Here is a 21,644-nt window from a genome sequence, read left to right as displayed (position 1 = left end):
TCAATCTTCCAATAGTCAGAATTATATTCTTCAATTTTCTCAATAAAGAAGGTGCCAATTTTATATAGCTGGGATAGACTTCAATTTGGTCACAGCAACTGGTTCAATCATGCTCAAAGCTTAAAAGGATTTGAAAGGGTGTTTCAATTGTGAAATTAATAAATATATATCCTTTGTACATGGGTTTATCAAAAAGGTTCACTCTTCCAGCAAGTTGCCCCCACAAAAAGCATCTTATTTTTGAAGGAGTAAGGAGCCGTTGTACTTCAAACCACATGCCAATCCAATCTCTCACATCCCTTTTTCTCGTAATGGAAATCCTTTGCATATTTGGCGGCAACATTTCGTAGGAAAAAACACAAGAAACCAAAATATGCAAAAATCCCACTAATCTTTCACCCCATCCCCGCTACCCCTCAAGCGCGTGTCCTTCACTCGCGAAAAATCACGGTAAACACAAGCTAAATTATCTTAAAAAAAGTGGCGCGTGGAATGCACTCGCGTGGTGTGAAAATCGGGAAATGTCGATGTGAACCCCTCCTCTTCTTTACGCTCACGCCCTAGTCTTCCAAAACTGAGCAACAGCAAAAAGAGAGAAATTTCACAAAGAGAGATGAGTTTCTCTCAGGGAGACCCAAAACCAAAAACACCATCAATCTTCACTGAAACGCCGAGATTTATGCAGATTGAGAACCGAAAAACGAAAGTCTTTCACCAAAAGCTGTTATCCTAGGGTTTGCGTTTTTCTCTCTTTCGTTTCCATCTCGGACCGATACTACCACTCGGCAATCACCCGGTGAGTCACTCAGTTATCCTTCGCACAATGTTTTCCCTCTCAATCTGAGCTTTACAGAACATCCAATTGGACAAAGAAGTCGATCAATCAACACCCATTTGCCCAGTCTACAAGTTTCTATACATATATACACACGTATAATTGTAGTTATAAATATACAAGTTTTTGTATCGATATCTTTGTCGTTTATGTGATGCGATTGTCTTCGGCGTTGCGGGTTTCGTCGTTGAAGGGGAGGGACAATAATCTGTCGGGCCCTCGGCTTCGAAAGAAGCACAAGAGGCTGGATGCCATATGCGAAGAGGAATATAATCGAAACCACGGGGAAACGAATGAGGGGGACGGTGGGGCAGGGATGGCAGATCTCCGGCGGAGCTCACGGGTGCGCCGGGCTCCGGTTTTGCTCGATGTTTCGCCCCAACCAGCAAAGAAGAGGCAGAAGATTAGGGAGAATGTACTATTTGGGGGTGAGAAGAGGGTGAAGCATTCTTCGCCGTGTGGGAGTGGGGATTTAGGGAGTGTGGAGACGCCGGGGAGTTGGAAATCGAGGTTGAGATCAAGGGGGAAGAAAGTAGCTACTGGGGTTAAGCAAGAGAGGGGTTCGCCAAGTGGGAAAAGGAAGCTTTTCAAGGAAATGAGTGAGATCGGGGAGGAGGAGAAGGTGGTGCGGGGTGAATTGGATGAGAAGAGAGGGGAATTGAGAGGTGGGAAGTCAAAGAGGCTGAGGAGAATGAAAGCAGTAAGCAATTTGAGTGAAGGAGAGAAAGAGAATGAGTTGAGTGAAGGAGAGAAAGAGGATGAGTTGAGTGAAGGAGAGAAAGAGAATCATTTGAGTGAAGGAGAGAATGAGAATGAGTTGAGTGAAGAAGAGAAAGAGAATGACTCGAGTGAAGGAGTGAAAGAGAATAACTTGAGTGAAGGAGAGAAAGAGAATGACTCGAGTGCAGGAGAGAAAGAGAACGTCTTGAGCGAAGGAGAGAAAGAGAATGACTTGAGTGAAGGAGAGAAAGAGAATGACTCGAGTGAAGGAGAGAAAGAGAATGTCTTGAGCGAAGGAGAGAAAGAGAATGAGTTGAGTGGGGTGAAGGAGGAGATCGAGAGGGAAGAAGTGGAGGTTATTGGGGACAAGGGTGAGGATGGTGGGTCCGTTTTGGAAAGTGGAATGGGTGGTGGAAATGAAAGGGATATGGTGGAGGGTAATGCTGCAGAATTAGTTGAGGAAGAGGAGAGAGGGAGATCATATGGTTTAAGGTTAGAGGAGGGGTGTGTTGCCAATGACAATGTGGAAACCATGGAACTTAGTGATAAGCAAGTGGAACAATTAGAGTGTGGGAAGGGAGGAGAAAATTCAAATGATGTTGTAGAAGTTGGAATTTCAACAAACCAAGTGGAAGAAGATGGAGGTCGTCATGATGGGAAGGATACTGATTTGGCTAAGGTTGATGATAAACCTCTGGAAGATGAGAATGCTCCAAAGTTGGATAAGTCTAAATGTGCTTTAAGTGATATGCATAGCAAGCCACGCATTAAAGAGGGTAGACGATGTGGATTGTGTGGGGGACGAACTGATGGTAAACCTCCCAAGAGGTTAATTCAAGATACGGGTGAGAGTGAAAATGAGGCATATAGTGGCTCTTCTGGTTCCGACGAACCTAACTATGACTTCTGGGATGGTTTTGGTGATGAGCCTGGCTGGCTTGGACGTCTCTTGGGTCCTATAAATGATCGTTATGGTATTGCTGGAATATGGGTTCACCAACACTGTGCTGTATGGAGTCCAGAGGTGTGATTCTTGACTTGCTTTTTAATTATTTTCTGGTTTGCATGATGCTTTTTTATCTATATGCAAGTTTCTCATACATTTAGAATATGTTTAGCTGATTTTTATCGGTGCCATTCTATGCTGTTTGCATGCTCATTTTTTTTTTATGTTTTTCTGTTTATTCCAGTTTGAAGAAATATCTTCTCTATTAATCGATATAGTTTGTCTAAAGATTATAGGAGGTGTGTGTTGCTGTCATTTGTAGACTAGTTCAAAGTATTGATCCCCTTGAAATTCAATCATATCAACAACACAATGTAGAACCTTTTTACAAGAACACGTTTTATGAATTTTTTCAATTGTTATTGCTGCCATATGTTATATTTGGCAAACATGTATACGATTGTATGAACTTACTGCAAGATGAATATCATTAAAAAAACTTTTTGATAAAAAAAAGCCGAGCAAATGAATATGTACATCTTGATTGGGGAAAAAAATTCAAATTGTCCAAGATAAGCTGAAAGTAATATAGAGATATACCTATCTACCTACCTACCTACCTACCGACATACATACATACATACATACATACGTACATACATACATCAAGGCCTTTAGGGATTTTTTATTTTTTTAATTTTTTTTTAATTTTTTTATAAGTAATCAGAATATTATTATATGTGAAGGGTACAACTCGGGTACACAAGAAGTATATAAGAGAAACACCTAGTTAGGAGGAGGAAAGAAAATAAAGAAATCATGAAAGCTAAAGCACAAAAGGAGTTAAAAACGCAACTTTCAATTATAAAGAGTATTAAAAAATAACGACTTAAGCTCCGCCAACGTCATCTAGCGATCATTGAAACTTAAGCTCCGCCAAGAAGAATGGGGAAGTGGTCTGAGCACAATCTATGCAACCTTTTCTGAAAAAGATCAGGAAACTTAGCTTCCTACTTCAAAGAATCAACAAACCTATCAATTTTTGACCAAGAGGGAGAGTCCTTGTTATTAGACCACATTAAAGTCCCTCCTACAAGGGGAAGATCCATGAGGCCCAATTCAGCTCCATCATAGTGGGCTAAAATGAGCTTCACCCGATCTTTCACTAGGAAAGCGGGTGAAATCTCCCCCAATGCACCCCATCAGGTTCCACAACTAAGCAAACCAACCAAGTCCTCCCATAAGCACCTTTTATCACAATTGGAATTAGGTCCAGTGCCCATAAACCCCCGCAAAAGCCTAAGAGAAACAATCTTCGACATTTCTGAAGGAGCGAGCTACACTATACTTCCCAAACACTCTCGATCTTCTCCACCACCCTCCTATCTCTCGTAACCAATATACCATCAGAAGCCCCTCAAGAAGGTGAGTAGCATCAATCCATATGCTGACACCCCCACAAGCTTCGCACAACGCTGTTGGAAGTGAGCTCCAATTTAGACTCCTACAAACAAATAATATCTGCCTTCCACTATCTAAGAAGATTTTTTACTCTCAAACGCTTGTCACGCTCATTCAACCCTTTCACATTCTAAGATAACAACTTGGGCTTCATAAAAAACCACTAGGAGCCCCTCCTCTTAACTCTACTGCTGCTAGCACTACCACTATTCGCTTCATATTTTATGGAGCAAACTAACCTTAATTATTTATTGTGTTTTTTCAAAAAATTGGACCATGAGGCCAACACCTGCTCCGAATGGCCAACTTCAATGGCCGTAAACAAGGCCATCAACTCCTCTTCAAAGCCCTCACACGAAAGCCCCACAATATGATTGATTTTCTCCACTATTTGCAGCACCCAGGCTGAAGGTAAAGACCTGCTAGCTTAGCCAAAGCAAAGCCTTTATCCTTCACTACACAAGCACTCCCTCCACCGCCCGCAACGCCCTTTTGGAAAGAGGAGAAAAATGGACAAACGAACTTGCACTGTCTCCCAATAAATTCAAGCCTACATGCCTACCATGACGAGGCAAACTCAGAGACCTGTGAACAAAGTCACCAGACTTAGCAACAGAGAGTCTAGAAGGAATGGTACCAGCTCAGCCACCTCACCGACGAAATCTGAGGTGAAAGGAGGATGGGTGATGTTACTCGACTGAAGCACCGGTGGATCCTACATGGCCAGAGGGATATTGACAAGTTTAGACACAACAACGACATCCCCGGAGAGGGCTGGTCACCACTCACAACAACCTTAACGACCATCGGCGAGTCCACGAGCGAGCTAAGCTTGCAAAGTCATGTTGCCGGTAAGACCACAGTCCACCGTAAGTGGCGAGCTAACAGCTTTGAAAGCTGTGTCATCAACATTCTGCTCAAACTCATGAACCAGCAATGATACTGGTGAGAGCTTGCGGCTGATCCACCAGTGAGCCACTAGATTGGGCAGAGCTGAAACGACCCGTTTCCAAGCTGCTGTGACCCATATCCACAAGCGGATCAAAACCTGTTAGAGGGGCCTCCCCAACACGTGCTCTCTTGACCCACTTAAGAGTAGGTTTCACATGAAATGCACGTTTCACTGAAAGGGGGCCCTTTTTTCTTTTAACCAAAGGATGGGCTTTGTTTATAGACGGGCCTTCACCTCGGTCTGCTTTGCAACCTTCAGTCCAATAGAACCCAAAAAGCCCGCATCCACTAAAACAAGCGCTTGATTCAATTCCCTTTTGAAAAACTCCAGCTAACTTCTCAGAGATTTTAGTTTTCCACAGCTCCGTGAAAGACCTATTGCCACAACCTAACGTTAGCGCCTTACTCGTAAAAGTTGAAGAAGAGCCTAGCATAACAACACGCGTTTGAAATGTGAAGTCATCCGAAATATCATTTTCCTCTTATACTCTAGCATAATTGGGTAGTTAGGGTAAATGAAGTCATCCGAAATATGAATTGAAATGCGTATAGGATCCCATTTGAAGTTATTGGGCAAGAGAAACTTGTTGGGGCTTGGTCCTATAAGATCCAAATCCACCTCCTTTCAAAGGGGGCTTGGGCTTCAGCCTGTATTGTAGTTCATGGGAGGAGGACACTTGTAGGAATGCCATTAGCTGGGATTACTGATGTATGGTGTTGGAATTTATAAACAAAAGCATTGAACTATGACCTTGCTGCAAGATTCCTCTGGATTCACTCAGGATTTGAAGCAGCAGTTGGTTCTTCAGCAATCTTAGAGCTTAAGTCCTAACGGGAGCCAGAGGAGGCTTGGGCTTCAGCCTGTCATGGGTAGTGGTTTGTGGGATGAAGACGCATGTAGGCATGTCATTAGCTGGGATTACTGATGTATGGGTGTTGGAATTCATAAACAAAAGCATTGAACCATAGCCTTGCTGCAAGATTCCTCTGGCTTCACTCAGGATTTGAAGTAGCAGTTGGTTCTTCAGCAATCTTAGAGCTTAAGTCCTAACGAAGGCTCTATGCTCCCGAGGGCCACCTAGCTATGTCAAAGAATTTTGCTTGCCTGAGAACCTAAGGATCAAGACTTCAAAAACTGTCTTTTAGTCACACTATTTATTACCATCAGAAGAAAGAAACTAGCCTTTTGAACACATATCGGGAGATTTGGAGTTTCAGATGCTCTGCTATAAAGGCCCTTTGAGGTTTGAGAACCACCTGTATATAATCAACATCCCCTGATACATACGCAATAAAAATAATGTTGAGTGCAACTTCAGCGACACCATGAAATAATTTTGTTTTTATTGCCTGTAGTGAATGTTTGGCAGTAAAAATATGAAGTCTATTGATTATGTAACTCATTCTGAGGCAGTTCCCATGATGCTGGACATAATTGATGTGGTTCTCTTTCAAGGATTTCTGGGAACATTTTGGGACAAGTTTTGAAAGAGGAGTATGGTGTATGCATGCTACAGACTAATTTATCAATTAACAAATAATAAATAAATGAAGCATGTTATGAACTATAGTCTGCTTGCCTGCCTCGAGTCTGAGTTAGATGGGGGACTTGAAAAGGCTAAGTTTATATGAGCAGATCTAAATAAAGTGATCTGTTATTTGAACGCAACTGGCAAGCAGCAAGGCTACTGGTTCCCTAGTCCAGCTGGGCAAGCCAGTCATGTGCTGTGAAGTAATGAATCTAAGATTTTGAATTTGGATTTTTAGAATTTTTCGGTTCTTGTTGCTGCTATATTGGGCTTCTAATGAAATTAGATTTGTAGTTTCTTCATACAAAGTGGAGAAGTTTTTCACTATAAATTGCAGAAAACATTTAGAGTTAACTCTTATTAGATTGTTAATTGTGCTGAAATTTTTGTTAAAAAAAAAGAGGTTATTGACAATTTGAAATTTGGATGTGACCTTCTCATTTATTAAACCACAGGGAATTGAAAATTTTGATGTAGAAGAAAATTGGTCAGATTCTTCACAACTTCACAGTAAAGAAAAGCCTCAGTCTCCATTAGATCTGTCTAGCTAAACATTCTAATCTTGGCACCTCATTATCGAAGAAAGAATAGGAGCCAACAACTTTTGGATCTGAGTATCTTCACATCTCATTATCGAAAAAAGAATAGTAGCCAACAACTTTTGGATCTTAGTACTTCATTGGCTGAAGGAATTAGATTGTTTTTTCCTCAAAAATAAAATTAATCCAAATATTTGGTTTTTGTAAAACATTATTGAAACTAGTATTCAGCTAATTTGTAGTAAATTTATACTCTGATGACTCATCTTATGGCAGTCTAGATTATAGAGTGGCTATATGATGGATCATACATCAAAGCAGAGGAGCCAACTGAAATTAACAAGGACCTGGCTTTCAAATGAGTGACCAGCATTTAAGAATGCTTGTGTTACGTCTTGCTTCGTGTCCTGTATGATGAAGATATATGAAAATGGACCCTTCTAAAATCTTTTGCAAACTGAATTTTTTTAAGTTAAACCCCGTTTGATCTTTAGATACTGTATAACTAAATATTGTTTTACATACCATCCAAAATAGTCAAATAAAGGAGTTATTTATGTTTAGATTGGATATCTTAAATAAACATGGAAATTCAAGATGTATATTCCTTTTATTGAGTAAATTAGATTCCTAGCATCTTCATACTTATTTAACATGAATAAGTTAGAAAATGTTGCTCTAGGGCCCTACACTGCGCTGAGCTATTGACCATCCTATATGTTTATTAAAGAATAATATATAAGCGGTTGCCATTTCTACCTTAGAATTACTCTGATTAGCCAATTTTTGCTGGATATTTGATGAGAGCTGGAAGGTGTGGGGGCTATGAATTTATATTGTCAGGACTGAGCAGTGGGTAACATAGTTAAAGACAGTCTGCTTGATGAACACACTCCACTCGATGGGTGCTTTGAAGTATAACTGATTGTGTGTTAAGAATATTTACCGTCTAGCAGCAAAAGATGAACAACTACTTGATTTTCTTCCTGATGTAACTAGTAAAGCTCATCTTTCAGCAAGTTGGGCCTGGTAGGTGCTTATTGTGATACTGTGGTGGGAAAAGTTCTGTACTAGCATTCAGTTAAAAAAGAAAATAAATGAAAAGAAAAAAAAAGGAGGTTTTTCCTTCTTTTTTTTTTTTCTTTTTTTTTTTTTTTAAATAAGTAATCGCAAATTCCTTAAAAAGTGCAAAAGCGCAACACGAGTACACAAGATGTATACAAGAGACACCTAACTAGAAGAAGGAGAAAGATCTAGAAAAACACAAAAGCTAGAAATATTAAAATCAAAGCCAGTAGCCCAATAGTAAAGTGTATTAAACAATAAAGCCTTTGATTCCACCAATGTCCTCTCATGGTCCTCAAAGCCTTGATTCTCTCTCCCTCCTTTCTCTCTTTCCCATAATCTTCTCGTGGCTTCTCTCTCTTCTTTCTCCTCACTTTTCCCTAATTTTGTTGTGCAATTTTTATTGACTATTTTGTTTTCCATCACCTACCACCTACCACCTTGCGCTCCCTAGCAAGTGAAGAGGTCTACCACCCGACTAGGGACAATCCAAGCCAACCCGACACTACTGAAAATAGTATTCCAAAGAGCACTAACAATTTTACAATGAAGTAGAAGATGATCCACTGACTCCTCACTCTTCTTACACATGCAGCACCAATCAACCACAATGCATGCCAGTTCCTTAGATTGTCCATGTTGAGGATCTTCCCTAATGCAACCGACCAAGCAAAGAACGCCATTTTCAAGGAAACCTTATTCTGCCAAGTACTCTAAGGGAAATGAGTACTATCATAGGGAACAAGGTGATTGTAGTATGATCTAACGTTGAACAATTATCTCTTGGAAGGTACCCAACAAAGCTTGTCTTCACCATCCCATCTCAATTCGAAGGGTTACAACAAATTGAAGAACGAGATAAAGAGATTTAGCTCCTAGTCGTGAGCTGCTCTAAGAAAGTTAACATTCCACTTATGAGAGGCAATAGAAAGCTCCAAATGGCCTGTTATAACTTCCTTAAAATGGGCAATACTGAACAAGTCCGAAAAAGCTATCTTGAGGGCTTGATCCCCACACCACACATCATGTCAGAATCTAATTTTGGAGCCGTCGCCCACCTCAAAACTAGTATGACTAGAAAGCTTCTCCTAGCCCCTCCTGATATTTTTTCAAAGCTTCACCCCATATGACCTATGGACCTCGTTTGAACACCACCCACCTCACGCACTGCCATATTTAGAATCTACAACCATCCTCCGTAAGGCCTCTCTCTCATGAGCGTAGCATAAAGCCATTAGGCCTCTCTCTCATGAGCATAGCGTCAAAGCCATAAAGCGTCTCTTTCATGAGAATCCACAATCACCCTCCATAAGGTACCCAATAAAGTGCTTTTAATCAATGTAACTCTGCCACCCTACTACCATCCTCGACGACGGAGGGATTGAGCTTCCCTTGCAGCTTCTAGGAGCATTAAAGAAAAAGATGGGTGTCTCAGAGTGGTGCCCTGTAGAGTCTAAGGAATTCCACTTGTCGGTGGTGGGTGGCTCTACAAGAATTAGGATTCGCGAAAAGTGCAAAGGAGTGACGAGGTCCATCCTCCTGGACAAAGATGAGGCAGCTTGGTTGATCAAGTCCTATGACGAACTGGTAACGGTACAAGACTCAAGAGTGTTTTGGAATCAATCCCTAGCTGGCTTCCCCCAGATCCTGTGCAGCAATGCTCCAACAGGCTTGGCTATTTTCTGGTAGTAGAAGAATACGAGGGTAGGAGAAGAAGCGGTTCCATCTTATTGCCGAAAGGGAGATATAGTGAAGGTTGGGAGCGTTTTGGGTTGGAGCTCTATTTAGCCAACAACCACCTTCTCGCTGGTCAGGTCAATCTCACGAAGCAGCTATGCGTGCCGAAAGACCCACAAGTTGTGACAAAAAGGGAGACAAGGAGAAGCTTTGCAAAGGTTTTGGCGTCGTCTCTGCCGGTGCTAGAGGTGCCTTTTGGTCCTTCCACTCTGCCGTTAGCAAGGGTGCCAAGGTGGTTGGAAGCTCCTAAGGTAGCAAGGATGAAGACGGCCCAGACGACAACGACGACGATGAAGTCCACTTTTACTCTGATGAAGAGCTTTCATGCCCAGGCAAAGGTTCTGGCGAAGGGTTTTCGTGCTCAGGCGAAGACTCCTTTGCTTCCGGTGCTATGCCATCGTTCTCCGACGAAGACAGCCATGGCGAAGGCAATAGCTTCGATGAAGGCAATTCTGGCGAAGGAAGCTTCGGTGAAGACAGCTCTAGCGTTGCACTATGGCCCTCAGCCCTCTGTTTCTTCTGCTACGTTGGGAAGGGTGATGACTGTCACAGACATAGGGGTTGTAGAACGTAAGACCCAATTTGTTGAATGTTTCGATTTACTTAACTTGAGAAAGACGTTAGTGAGGCTACTAGAAGAAATTGTGTTTTGTCTATCGGGTTTTGTGACGTCCCACATCACCTAGGAATGGGAATGTGCTTATATGTATAAACGCACCCTTCATGACACAACGCGTTTTAAAGCCGTGATAGCCATGAACCTATCAAAACTCCGCAGTTAAGGGTGCTTCTGCAAGAGTAGTACCGGGATGGGTAACCTCGTGGGAAGCCTGGTTCTGAGGAGCCAAAAGCGGACAATAATGTGTCGTTTGGGGTGGGTTGTTACAAATGGTATCAGAGCCATTTCCCAACCTGAGATGGGGAGACTATGCACAAGCCCATGAAAGTCGCCAGCGGGCACTTGCTGGGACACCAAGAATTTGGTGATCCCATGAGGGTCGCCAGCGGGAACGCTGGGTCCCAAGAGGGGGTGATTGTGGTGTCCCACATCGCTTGGGAATAGGGATGTACTTATATGTATAAATTTTTTTTTTTTTGATAAGTAAGTAGAAATTTCATTAAAAAAAAGCGTAAGGCGCCCCTTAGTACACAGGGAGTATACAAAGGAAGAGCCCAGCTAGCCCATAAAGCAGAACCCAACAAGACCCTCAAAAACCCCATAACCCAACACCACCCAAAACCCTCGAGAGCCCCAAAACCCAAAATAGAAACAGCCCCCATTAAAAACAGTCCACGAAACCACCCAACCCTAATCCCCTAAACCCCTAAGCCCCTAAAGCTCACAATCTTCAATCATATCCCATCGCGTATGTTCCTCGTATGCACCATTCATGACACAATGCGTTTTAAAGCCGTGATGGTCATGAACCTATCAGAACTCCGCAGTTAAGCGTGTTTCTGCTAGAGTAGTACCGAGATGCGTGACCTCTTGAGAAGCCTGGTTTTGGGGAGCCAAAAGTAGACAATAATGTGTCATTTGGGGTGGGTCGTTACAGGTTTAGCTTTGTTTGAGGGTGGTGTACCGTTGGGTAGCGGGCCTAAACCTTCCGGTAAGGCTTTTGCTTCTTGGTCCAAGCCTAGGACCCGTGTCCCGAAAGAGCCTACTTCCTTGGGCTCCAGAGATCCCCAGCCCAAATCCCAAAAGACTTTGGGTTTTTCACTAGCCCAAGTCTCTTCGGCGCTAGCCCGTGACCCGAAAGGGAAAGCACCCATGGTCTTCACCGTAAACCGGCCCAAGTTCGCATTCAAGGCCAAGGTCGTCTCGAGTCCCTGTACGGAGGCTTCTTTTGGGCTAGGCTCAGGCGTGGGTCAGCCCGCTAACCCTAGTGCCTCAACTTCAGCTATAAAGGCGTTTTCACGGGCTCAGACATGGGTCGGCTACCCCCAGCCAGTCGTGTTCCCACCCCGCCTCGATCGCTAGCGACCGTGTCACCCAGTCACTTATTCGCTTCCGCGTCTGGCGACCTAGTCTTTTTTCCGCTCCCCGCGGCCTTGGTTCACTCGAAGGGGAAGGCCTTTGTGTCTCCGGTGACTTCGCTCTTTTTAGAGGGGGGTGGGGGGACTTCCTCTTCAACGAGCCAGCTGTCTCTCCTTCCCTCTCTGTTCCGCTCCCTGTGGTGGGTGAGGGTTGGGGTTCGCAGAGGCGGAACCCTCCCCCTTGGCTTGTTGCCCACCAGCTATGTTTAAGTGGAAGGTCGGGGCACGATCTTCAGATTGGGTTTTGTAGTTGCTAGAGGAATTCAATCTCTTTGTGGGCATTTTTTGCGATGGTTTTGAAGGAAGACTTTCGTCTCTATTGACAAATATTATAGCAAGTAATGAAGGTCAGGGTGCGGGCTCCCGTTCGAAAGTGGGAAAAAAAGGGGTGAGAAAAATTAATGGTTTGTTCAGCTCCATCAACTAGGATGCTCGCAGTGGCAGTGTTTCTCGTAGTAGGAACAAGGGGAGGATTCAAAGAGGTTTTACATGAATCCCAGGTTGATTTCTTGGAATGTTAGAGGGCTAAATCAAGGTGGAAAAGCGGTTGAAAATCAAAAATCTCCTCCAAAAAAGGTTTGTTCAAGGTCAAGTCTTTCTTTTACTCCTTAGCTTGCACTGGGAGTAGTTGCTTTCCCTGGGAAGCGTTTGGCACACTCAAGCTCCCTCAAGGGCTGCCTTTTTTGCGTGGTCCGCAGGTCTTGGCAAGATCTTTACCTTAGAAAACCTTAGGAAGTGGCATGTTATCTTGATAAACAGATGCTATATGTGTTAGAAGACTGGGGAGTCTGTGGATCATCTTCTTCTCCATTGGGATGTGGCTTCTGCTTTGTGGAGTTCTCTCTTCAATCGTTTCGGGATGTCTTGGGTTATGCCTTGATGGGTTGTCGACTTGCTTGCTTGCTGGTGGCCTTCTGGAAGGCCAAAAAGTGTTGCGGTTTGGAAAATGACGCATATTTGTCTCTTTTGATACTTATGGAGGGAAATGAACTATAAGAGCTTTGAGGATTTGGATAGTACCTTGGAAGAGATTCTATACTCATTTTACCTTGTACTTTTGGACTACGGCTTATGTCCATCCTGTCTTTTTTTTTTTGCTGACTTTCTCGCTCGCTTTTCTCTTTTGAATTAGGTGTTTCCTTGTATACTCCTAGTGTACTATGGGGCGCCTTACGCTTTTTTAATGAGATTGGTTTCTTATTTATAAATAAATAAAAAAAAAAAAAAAAAAAAAAAAACTCTGCCACCCTTTAACCGGTACAATCTCTTTCATTTAGCCAAACAACATTCTATTTTCTCGATAATGTCTAAATAGATTTGGCCTTAAACAAAGCTCCTAAGGGAAGACCTAGGTATTTCATAGGCAAAGAAGATACCCTGCAACCCAAAATGCTAGCCAGATCTTCAACATTAATGACATTGCCAACAGGGACTAACTCTGATTTAGTCAGGTTATCCTCAAACTGAAATAGCTTCAAAGCATAAAAGAAAAACAATGCAAGTTGTGAAAATTATCTGGATTTGTCCTGCAAAATATCAAGGAGTCGTTTGCAAACAAAAGGTAAGAAATATTGATGGCACCACCACTCCTAGACCCCACTGAGAAGCCTAAAAGACCCCCATTCACTGTAGCATAAATCATTTTACTTAATATCTCCATAACAATAACGAATAGAAAGGGAGACAATGGGTCTCCCTGTCTCAAGCCACGGAAGCTACTAAAAAAACCTGTTGGAGTGCCATTCAACAATATAGAAAATCGCACCAAAGAAATACAATATGCTATCCAATCACACAATTTTCCCCAAAACTGCTTCTCCTCAGCATATACAATAGAAACTCCCTATTGATCTGGTCATATGCCTTTTCAATATCCAAGAGAAGATTATCTTGAAGCCCTAGAATGTTTTTGTTAAAGGTAATGGCTAATCAGCAACAACTCCAGTCTTGAGTTATTTAGTTCTCTGTTCTTGGTGATCTGAGTTATCATGGGTTAAGATTCTATCATCTCTTGTCTTGCCCCGTGATGGAACACACTGGTATGACATTAACAACAAGGAATGAAATAAGCAATAATCTGTCTTCACTAAATTGCCAACAACTTATACTCACTCTGTCCCAAATTTATTATCCCTTTTGAAAGGGAACAATATTTAAGGAAATTATTAAAAGCCTTTCACTTTTCTTTTCTTTTTTGAATTTTGTCCTACAGTTTGTTTCTCATTCGGAAAAAATGATTTATTTCTAACATGTAATTATTTACTTTTTGTGAAGGGTGTTGTGGGAGTAAGAGCGTAAGTTATCTTTTGACTTTTTGACATGGACGGTAGTTTAAGGAGATCCCAAAATGGAAACTTGGACTATTATTTAGGGATGGAGGAGGGACTCTCCCTCCCTCCCTCCCTCCCTCCCCCCCTCCCTCCCTCAATTTTTATCTGCTTAATAGATTTTCTACAGGAAGTTAACAGCATTTATTTTACAGACAGGAAGTTAACAGCATTTATTTTACAGACAGGAAGTTAACAGCATTTATTTTACAGATTGGTCTACTATCATGTTACAGTCAACCTTCATGCCTTGTGATTTGTGTTTGCAGGTTTATTTTGCTGGTTTGGGATGTTTAAAAAATGTAAGAGCTGCACTTTGCAGAGGAAGGGCTTTAAAGTGCACCCGCTGCGGGAGGCCAGGAGCCACTATTGGATGTCGTGTTGATCGGTGTCCAAAAACATACCACTTGGTTCGTTATTTGCTTTCTGTCTTGGAATGAAGTTTATCATTTTTTTTTTTCCTTCTGTCTTTGTGGACAAGGTAACTATCTAATGTTCTAACAACATTTATAAGAATTTTCTTTTCTTAATCTAATTTTTGCAGCCTTGTGCACGAGCGAATGGTTGCATCTTTGATCATCGAAAATTTCTTATTGCCTGCACAGATCATCGGCGTTTTTTCCAACCTCAAGGTGATCAATATTTAACACGGATAAAGAAATTGAAGGCTAAGAAAATGAAGTCGGAAATAAGGAAGCTTTCAAATGATGTTTGGCGAAAGGACATTGAAGCAGAAGAGAAATGGTTGGAGAACTGTGGTGAGGATGAAGAATTTTTGAAACGTGAGAGCAAGAGGCTTCACCGAGACTTGTTAAGAATTGCACCTGTGTACATTGGAGGCTCAGACTCAGAGAGTGGAAAATTATTTCAGGGTTGGGATTCTGTTGCTGGGCTTCAAGATGTCATACGATGCATGAAAGAAGTTGTCATATTACCTTTGCTATATCCCGAGTTCTTTAATAATCTGGGGCTTACACCTCCTAGAGGCGTTCTTTTGCATGGGTATCCTGGAACAGGTAAAACTCTTGTTGTTCGGGCATTGATAGGTGCATGTGCTCGTGGTGATAAACGGATAGCATATTTTGCTCGCAAAGGTGCAGATTGCTTAGGAAAATACGTAGGTGATGCTGAGCGCCAGCTTAGACTGTTGTTTCAGGTTGCTGAAAAATGTCAACCTTCTATAATATTCTTTGATGAGATAGATGGGTTGGCACCTTGCCGTACAAGGCAGCAAGATCAGACACATAGTTCAGTTGTGTCAACATTGCTTGCTTTATTGGATGGTTTGAAGTCTCGAGGTTCGGTCATAGTTATAGGTGCAACAAATCGTCCTGATGCTGTTGATCCAGCATTAAGGCGACCTGGGAGATTTGATAGGGAGATTTATTTTCCGCTGCCATCAGTTGAGGACAGAGCTGCCATTTTGTCAGTACACACTCAAAGGTGGCCAAAACCAATTACTGGGTCTTTGCTCAAGTGGATTGCAAAAAGAACTGCAGGCTTTGCTGGTGCTGATCTGCAGGCTCTCTGTACTCAAGCAGCCATCACTGCTTTGAAGAGGAATTTCCCTTTGCTACAAATTTTATCTGCTGCTGGGGAGAAAGCTTCTGGTCATAAGCGCCTTCCTCTTCCTGCCTTTGCAGTGGAGGAGAGGGATTGGCTGGAGGCCCTATTATCTGCTCCACCTCCATGCTCGCGTAGAGAAGCAGGAATTGCTGCTAATGATATAGTATCTGCTCCTCTCCCCAGACATCTTATTCCTTGTCTGCTGCAATCATTTTGCACTTTGCTTGTTTCCCTTTACCTTGATGAACGCCTAGGATTACCGCCTCCTATTTCTATAGCTGCAGCAATGATTAAAAGTGTAATGGTTTCTGCTTTAGAGAAGAAGAATATGCCCACTGATCGTTGGTGGTCCCATCTTGATGACTTTCTTAAAGAAGCTGATATTGCAAAGGAGATAGAGAGAAAGCTTTCATATTCACACATTTTACTTGGAGATGCTGACTTTGCTGGTTCTGATGCTTTTAATGATAGTACTGATGCTAACATTGTAAGGTTTGAACCTTCCTTAAAACATCATGGTGGAACTGGGACAAGTTTGTTCCGAAACATATCACTTTCATCAACAAACAAAGCAGGATTCCGGATATTGATTGCTGGAAGCCCCAGATCTGGCCAGAGGCATCTTGCGTCTTGCCTTCTCCACTGCTTTGTTGGGAATGTTGAAATTCAAAAGATCGATTTGGCTACAGTTTCACAAGAAGGACATGGAGATGTGTTGCAAGGGATAACACAATTATTAAGTATGTTTCCCTCTCTCTATCTTGTGTTTTAGCTTGTGTTATGGTGCATACTACTGAGCAAAGATGAGTTTCACAGCTGAGTGCCTCTCTAGTGATCTTATAATGTGCTTTCCAGCTCCTCTTCTGTGCACCTCAGCATATTCTTTTTCCATGCCCTCTGAGAAATTTTTTTATATAAATGGATTTAGGATACTCTTTATGCACTAATTTTCTTCATAATTACTTAATAATTAATTCCTGCTTCAGGAATGCTAATCGAATTTTAACTTTGTTTTCAATTTTCCTCTTTCCATAGAAGACAGGTCTCCTACTGCTAAGACCCCAATGTCTTGCAACCATTTTGTGAATGAGGTTGCTATTACTTGTATTTCCAAGAAGTATAACGCATGGGGTTTAATATAGTTAATTTTATGTCAAAGTTTTATTACCATTTACGGCTGGCATATTCTAGACTACTATTGAGTTTTTACAACTTTAATGTAATTGAGGTTTTGCTACTGTGAAGTAATGTTGAACTTTTTCAGATGATACATGATTTCTACCCATAACTTGATGGATATAAGTACCTGCATGAATATATTTGATTAATTGAAAATGTCCCCATAATTATCTCTGTCCTTTGCAGTGAAATGTGCTAGTGTGGTGTCATGCGTAGTATTCATGCCAAGAATTGATTTGTGGGCTGTGGAGAAAATTCATCAAGATACTGAGGAGAGTGATTCCTTTTCAACGCATCATCAATTTCCTGATTTCACACAACGGGGTGTTAATGAGTCTCCTAAACAGCAATTCAAATCAGCAGAGATGACTGAGCTCCATTGTGCTGGCCAAAGTGCTTCACATGCGTGGAGCTCATTTATGGAGCAGGTGGAATCTATACGCTTGTCTACATCTTTGATGATTCTGGTATGAATGCTTCCTCCCCCCTCTCTTCCCCCAAATATTTCCTGAGCTGGTATGCTTGTGGTTCAATTTACAGGGCTTTTACTCTTTCCACCGTCTGTTTTTAGCTTTATGTTCTTTGAATTTTTCAAATTATGTCCCGTTATTTTGGGATAACCGCTTTAAAGCCTTAAAACTAAATGTTTTGGTGATTAAAGTTTGGCACCTTAACGTTCAGCTATCGTTGTTGAGGCGAACTGAGCTCGCATAGGCTTTTGGGCTAGGTGAGGTGCCACTAAAGAGCCTCTGTAGCCTCAAGGTGAGGTGCCTATAATGAGGTGCTTGCCTTTAACGCTTGTGTGAGCGCCTTGCATGAAGTCCAAGCACTGCTCTAATTTCACCATATTTTATAGATGGACAAAATAGTCCCTTAAAGGAAGGATGTGTTTACAGTTCAATAGAAAGACAAATTTGTCCACTTGGCTACTTTCTTTGTTTAAATGATTACAAAAAAGCTTTTGGATACCAACATCAATGAAGGGTTGGGTGGGTCCCTTTAAGTTAAGTCTGCTGAAAGACAAAATCAAGGACTGAAACCCTTCTTCCTCTCTCTTGGTCTGCTCTTTCTTTTACGACAGTATGTCCCCCCCCCCCACCGGCCTTTTATTCTTCCAGTTTCTTATTCTCTTCTCTCTCTCTCTCTCTCGGGATATTTTTTTTCTACTTTGACTCAATCTCCACAGTAATTGCTCTCTCTCTCTCTCCCTCTCTGCTTCATTTTTCTTTTTTTACTTTTAAATGTATTTTTCTCAACATGTATTTCAGTGTCCAATTTTTCTTCATTTTACTCTGTAAAACATATATAACTTATAAATTGGCTCAGATTTTTGGTTTAACTTTTATCAAATTGAAATTGAGTTTTTAGCTTAAAAAGTTATTTTGTTTTCTGTTTATTTAAAAAACTCCTCTATTTCAATCAAAATCTCCTAACACCTTAATTGTTTTTGAAAAAAAGGAAAATGTAACAATACCCAATCTTATCTTTATTTCATTCTGCAAAGCATTTATATTTTATAATGAATAACAGTTTGAGAAAACAACAAATTGGTTGGACTTTATTACTGTAGGCTTTAATTTTATTCAATAATTTGTATACTAACTATGTTTAAAAATTGACGCCGTACTTCACTCCTACAAATGCCTTTTTAGCCCATCACACCTCAGGCGATATAACAACTTGTTACCTTGAGGTCACCTTTTGCCGTTGATGACTCTGTGGTCAGCTAGAGGAGCGGATGCAACATGTGAAACTGAAGAACTTTTTTTTCCTCCTGTGGGGTGTGGTTGGTTCTTTCTGCTATTAATGCAGAGTTGTCTTTTTATGTATCATAATACGTATCTACTCTATTACATAATAAGGTCATTCATGCTGGTGCAATTAATTATGCTCCATGATGCAGTCTATTTTTCATCTCATAGAGTAGATATATTCTCATAATGTTTTAATTTGCCCACAGGCTACTTCAGAAGTTCCATATACAGAACTTCCTCTTAAAATAAGGCAGTTCTTTAAGAGTGACTTATCAAATTGCAGTCAGTCAACTCCTTCAGAGCACACAGTCCCTAGATTCTCTGTACAGATTGATGGGAATTTCAATCATGATACGGTGATCAATCTTTCAGCAGCAGAGTTATCGAAGGATATTGTTCGACAGCTTGTCCAGTTGATTCATAAAAAGTCTCACGTCCATGCCAGTTCATGCGAGGAATACTTAACTTGTGATTCCAATGAAGGTTATACAGATACGATAAATGAGAGATCAGATCGTGGATTAGCCAATGTACATGAGAGTGAAACACAATGTCCTGATGAATCTTCTATGAAATTTCCTCAACCACCCAGCAATAGAACTGTGAAGGGGAAATCAAACTTGCTGTTAGCAATATCTACATTTGGCTATCAAATTCTACTATATCCTCATTTTGCTGAACTTTGTTGGGTCACATCAAAACTGAAAGAAGGTCCTTCTGCTGACATAAGTGGACCTTGGAAGGGCTGGCCATTCAATTCTTGCATCGTTCGTCCTAATAACTCATTAGAAAAGGTTGCTGTTGCTTGTAGCTCCAACAACATTAGAAGCAAAGAAAAATCTGGATTAGTTACAGGCCTCACTGCTGTCGGTTTATTGGCATACAGAGGTGCCTACACATCTGTTAGGGAAGTCTCCCTTGAGGTACGCAAGGTTCTTGAGGTCCTTGTTGGACAGATCAACGAAAAAGTTCAAGCCGGAAAAGATCGATATCAATATGTCCGTCTGTTGTCACAAGTAGCTTTTCTGGAAGATATGGTTTACAGCTGGGCATACTCACTGCAGAGGTACCATTGGTATTGCCATTAACATGCTTGTATAATTATATTCACTTTTTGAAGTGTTATCTAATAACAATTCCTTCCATTTTCAGTTTAGAGCTGGATACTCCAACAACGGCAAACCCAAAGCCAACTAGTAAGGAATCTCCAGATAATCAGAACACTTTTGTGGATAATCAAGTTCAAAGTGAGGAATGGAGGCCAAATGTTTGTGGCAATAGCTGCCATGTGCCTGAAGTGCTGGAGGGAAGCCCTCAAGAAATTGCTGCTGAAAACATTGAAGGTGTTGACTTGAACAAAGGAAATGGTGATTTAAGTTACTCTGAGAATAGAGTTGCTATTTCTGAGGATGGTTCTCCACAGAAAATTGTCCACTTGGGCCATTCTGCCACGGATAAAATTCATAATTCTGCTGATGCTAGTCAATTGGTGGGTCAAATTTTGAATGAGCAGAATGGGATGAATTCTGGCCCTTGTGGGTTGGAAGATGCTGAAAATCATGCAGTGGGTGGCAACTCTGGGTCCTCAAAACGTTCTAATGGATTTACATCCACAGAATCTTTTACCATTTCTGCGAATGGTCTTGGTGTTGGTAGTTCTAGTGAATTGGGCAGTGTTAAATTATCTGGCTCCAGGGAAGTCTGCAACCAGGTTAACAGCCTGTCAACAAAGACTGGTGTTACATCCAATGTTGGCAAGCCTGATGCTGATGATCGCACTGTAGATAACAATTTATCTTCAAGCAACACCAGTATTTCTACGGAGAGTGCTGTTTGTTTCTATCAATGTTGTCCTGAATGCCTAGATAACCTGCACGGTTTGACCCAGAAAATCCTTATTCATGAATGGGGATTGAACAGGAGCCATTGGACAGTAGAGGATGTCCATGACGTTGTTGCATCATTATCTGTGGATATTCTTTCTCTAGTTAAAAGAACTTATTTCACTGAAGATTTCAGCAATTCATTTGATGGGAAACTGAAAGACAGAAAGTATGTAGAATGTCCAGAAATGAGAAAATGCCGTTGCAAAAGCTCAGGAAATGGTGTTCTCGTGCCGGTGGAATGTAGTTGTCACTCCAGAAGCGAAAGTGTAACTGCTAAAGCAAATACCTCCCCAAATAATGAACTCGGGCTTGGTTCAAAATTTCTTTTCAGAGATGGTGTACTGGTTAATGTAGATCCTGACAAAGATGTTTCTTTTCACTGCAAATTTGAGACTTTGTGCCTCTGTTCTCTTATAGAGTTGATGGTAATGACCAAGCAGCCTTTTGATTGATTTGAGTTTTTAACAGAGTTGGATTGTTCTTTGATGGCAGTGACTGCTGCTGCTCCAGGATTTAGGTATGAAACAATTTTCAATAGAGTAAAAAGAATCCAAATTTTGTCGAATTTTTCAGTGCAGCTCCTTTTGTTCATTGATGGGCAATAGTGAAGTTTTTTTTTTTCTCTAATCTACACCATGTAAATATCATTTTTGGGTTATCCTTCCATTTATTTGTCAATACTTCAAGTGCATTCAAATGTATACAGCTCTTATTATATATATTTTTTCCTGTATATGTTGATACTGATTGTTGATTTGTTTTGTCTGAGTGCAATTAATAACCGCAGGTTTAGGGTCTAGTTTGTTATAGTTATGTCTAGTTTTGATGAGCTTGAAGACATAAACCAAAGATTTTATTGGCATGAATTGGGAGTCTATTTGCATGTTGGAACAACTTTATGCTGGGGTGAAAATCAGAGCTAAACACAATGGTATGAGCCACATAATAAAGAGAATGTATAATTATCTTTCATTTCTGAAGAAAAAGTTTAGAGGCCATGTTTGAGGGAGGGCCTTAAATAGATGTTTGCTATGCTAAAGAAAAAAAAAATCTTTATTAGGATTTAAATAAATAAAGGGCCAGCAATTTTTGACATAATCTATGAATTCGAC

The 21,644-nt window shown here is 41.2% G+C and overlaps 1 protein-coding gene across 1 annotated transcript; it reads left to right on the top strand.

Moving 5' to 3' along the window:
- Positions 1–555: 555 nt before the first annotated feature.
- LOC133874900 (uncharacterized) lies at positions 556–20,992 on the top strand. Its single transcript, XM_062312808.1, has 6 exons — positions 556–2,579; positions 14,417–14,557; positions 14,692–16,453; positions 17,079–17,359; positions 18,853–19,712; positions 19,799–20,992. The coding sequence occupies exons 1-6, from the start codon at positions 990–992 to the stop codon at positions 20,982–20,984; spliced, it is 5,820 nt and encodes a 1,939-aa protein (XP_062168792.1). The 5' UTR covers positions 556–989; the 3' UTR covers positions 20,985–20,992.
- Positions 20,993–21,644: the final 652 nt, after the last annotated feature.

This window comes from Alnus glutinosa, chromosome 8, assembly GCF_958979055.1.
Source record: "Alnus glutinosa chromosome 8, dhAlnGlut1.1, whole genome shotgun sequence".
NCBI lineage: Eukaryota > Viridiplantae > Streptophyta > Magnoliopsida > Fagales > Betulaceae > Alnus > Alnus glutinosa.
The sequence above is the reverse complement of the archived record's forward strand: the minus strand, read 5'-3'. Positions and strand labels throughout refer to the sequence as shown.

Coding starts and splice junctions, on each gene's coding strand:
- LOC133874900 (XM_062312808.1), top strand. CDS start 990: ATGCGATTGTCTTCGGCGTTGCGGGTTTCGTCGTTGAAGGGGAGGGAC. Junction 2,580..14,416: donor GTGCTGTATGGAGTCCAGAG/GTGTGATTCTTG, acceptor TTGTGTTTGCAG/GTTTATTTTGCTGGTTTGGG. Junction 16,454..17,078: donor AGGGATAACACAATTATTAA/GTATGTTTCCCT, acceptor TGTCCTTTGCAG/TGAAATGTGCTAGTGTGGTG.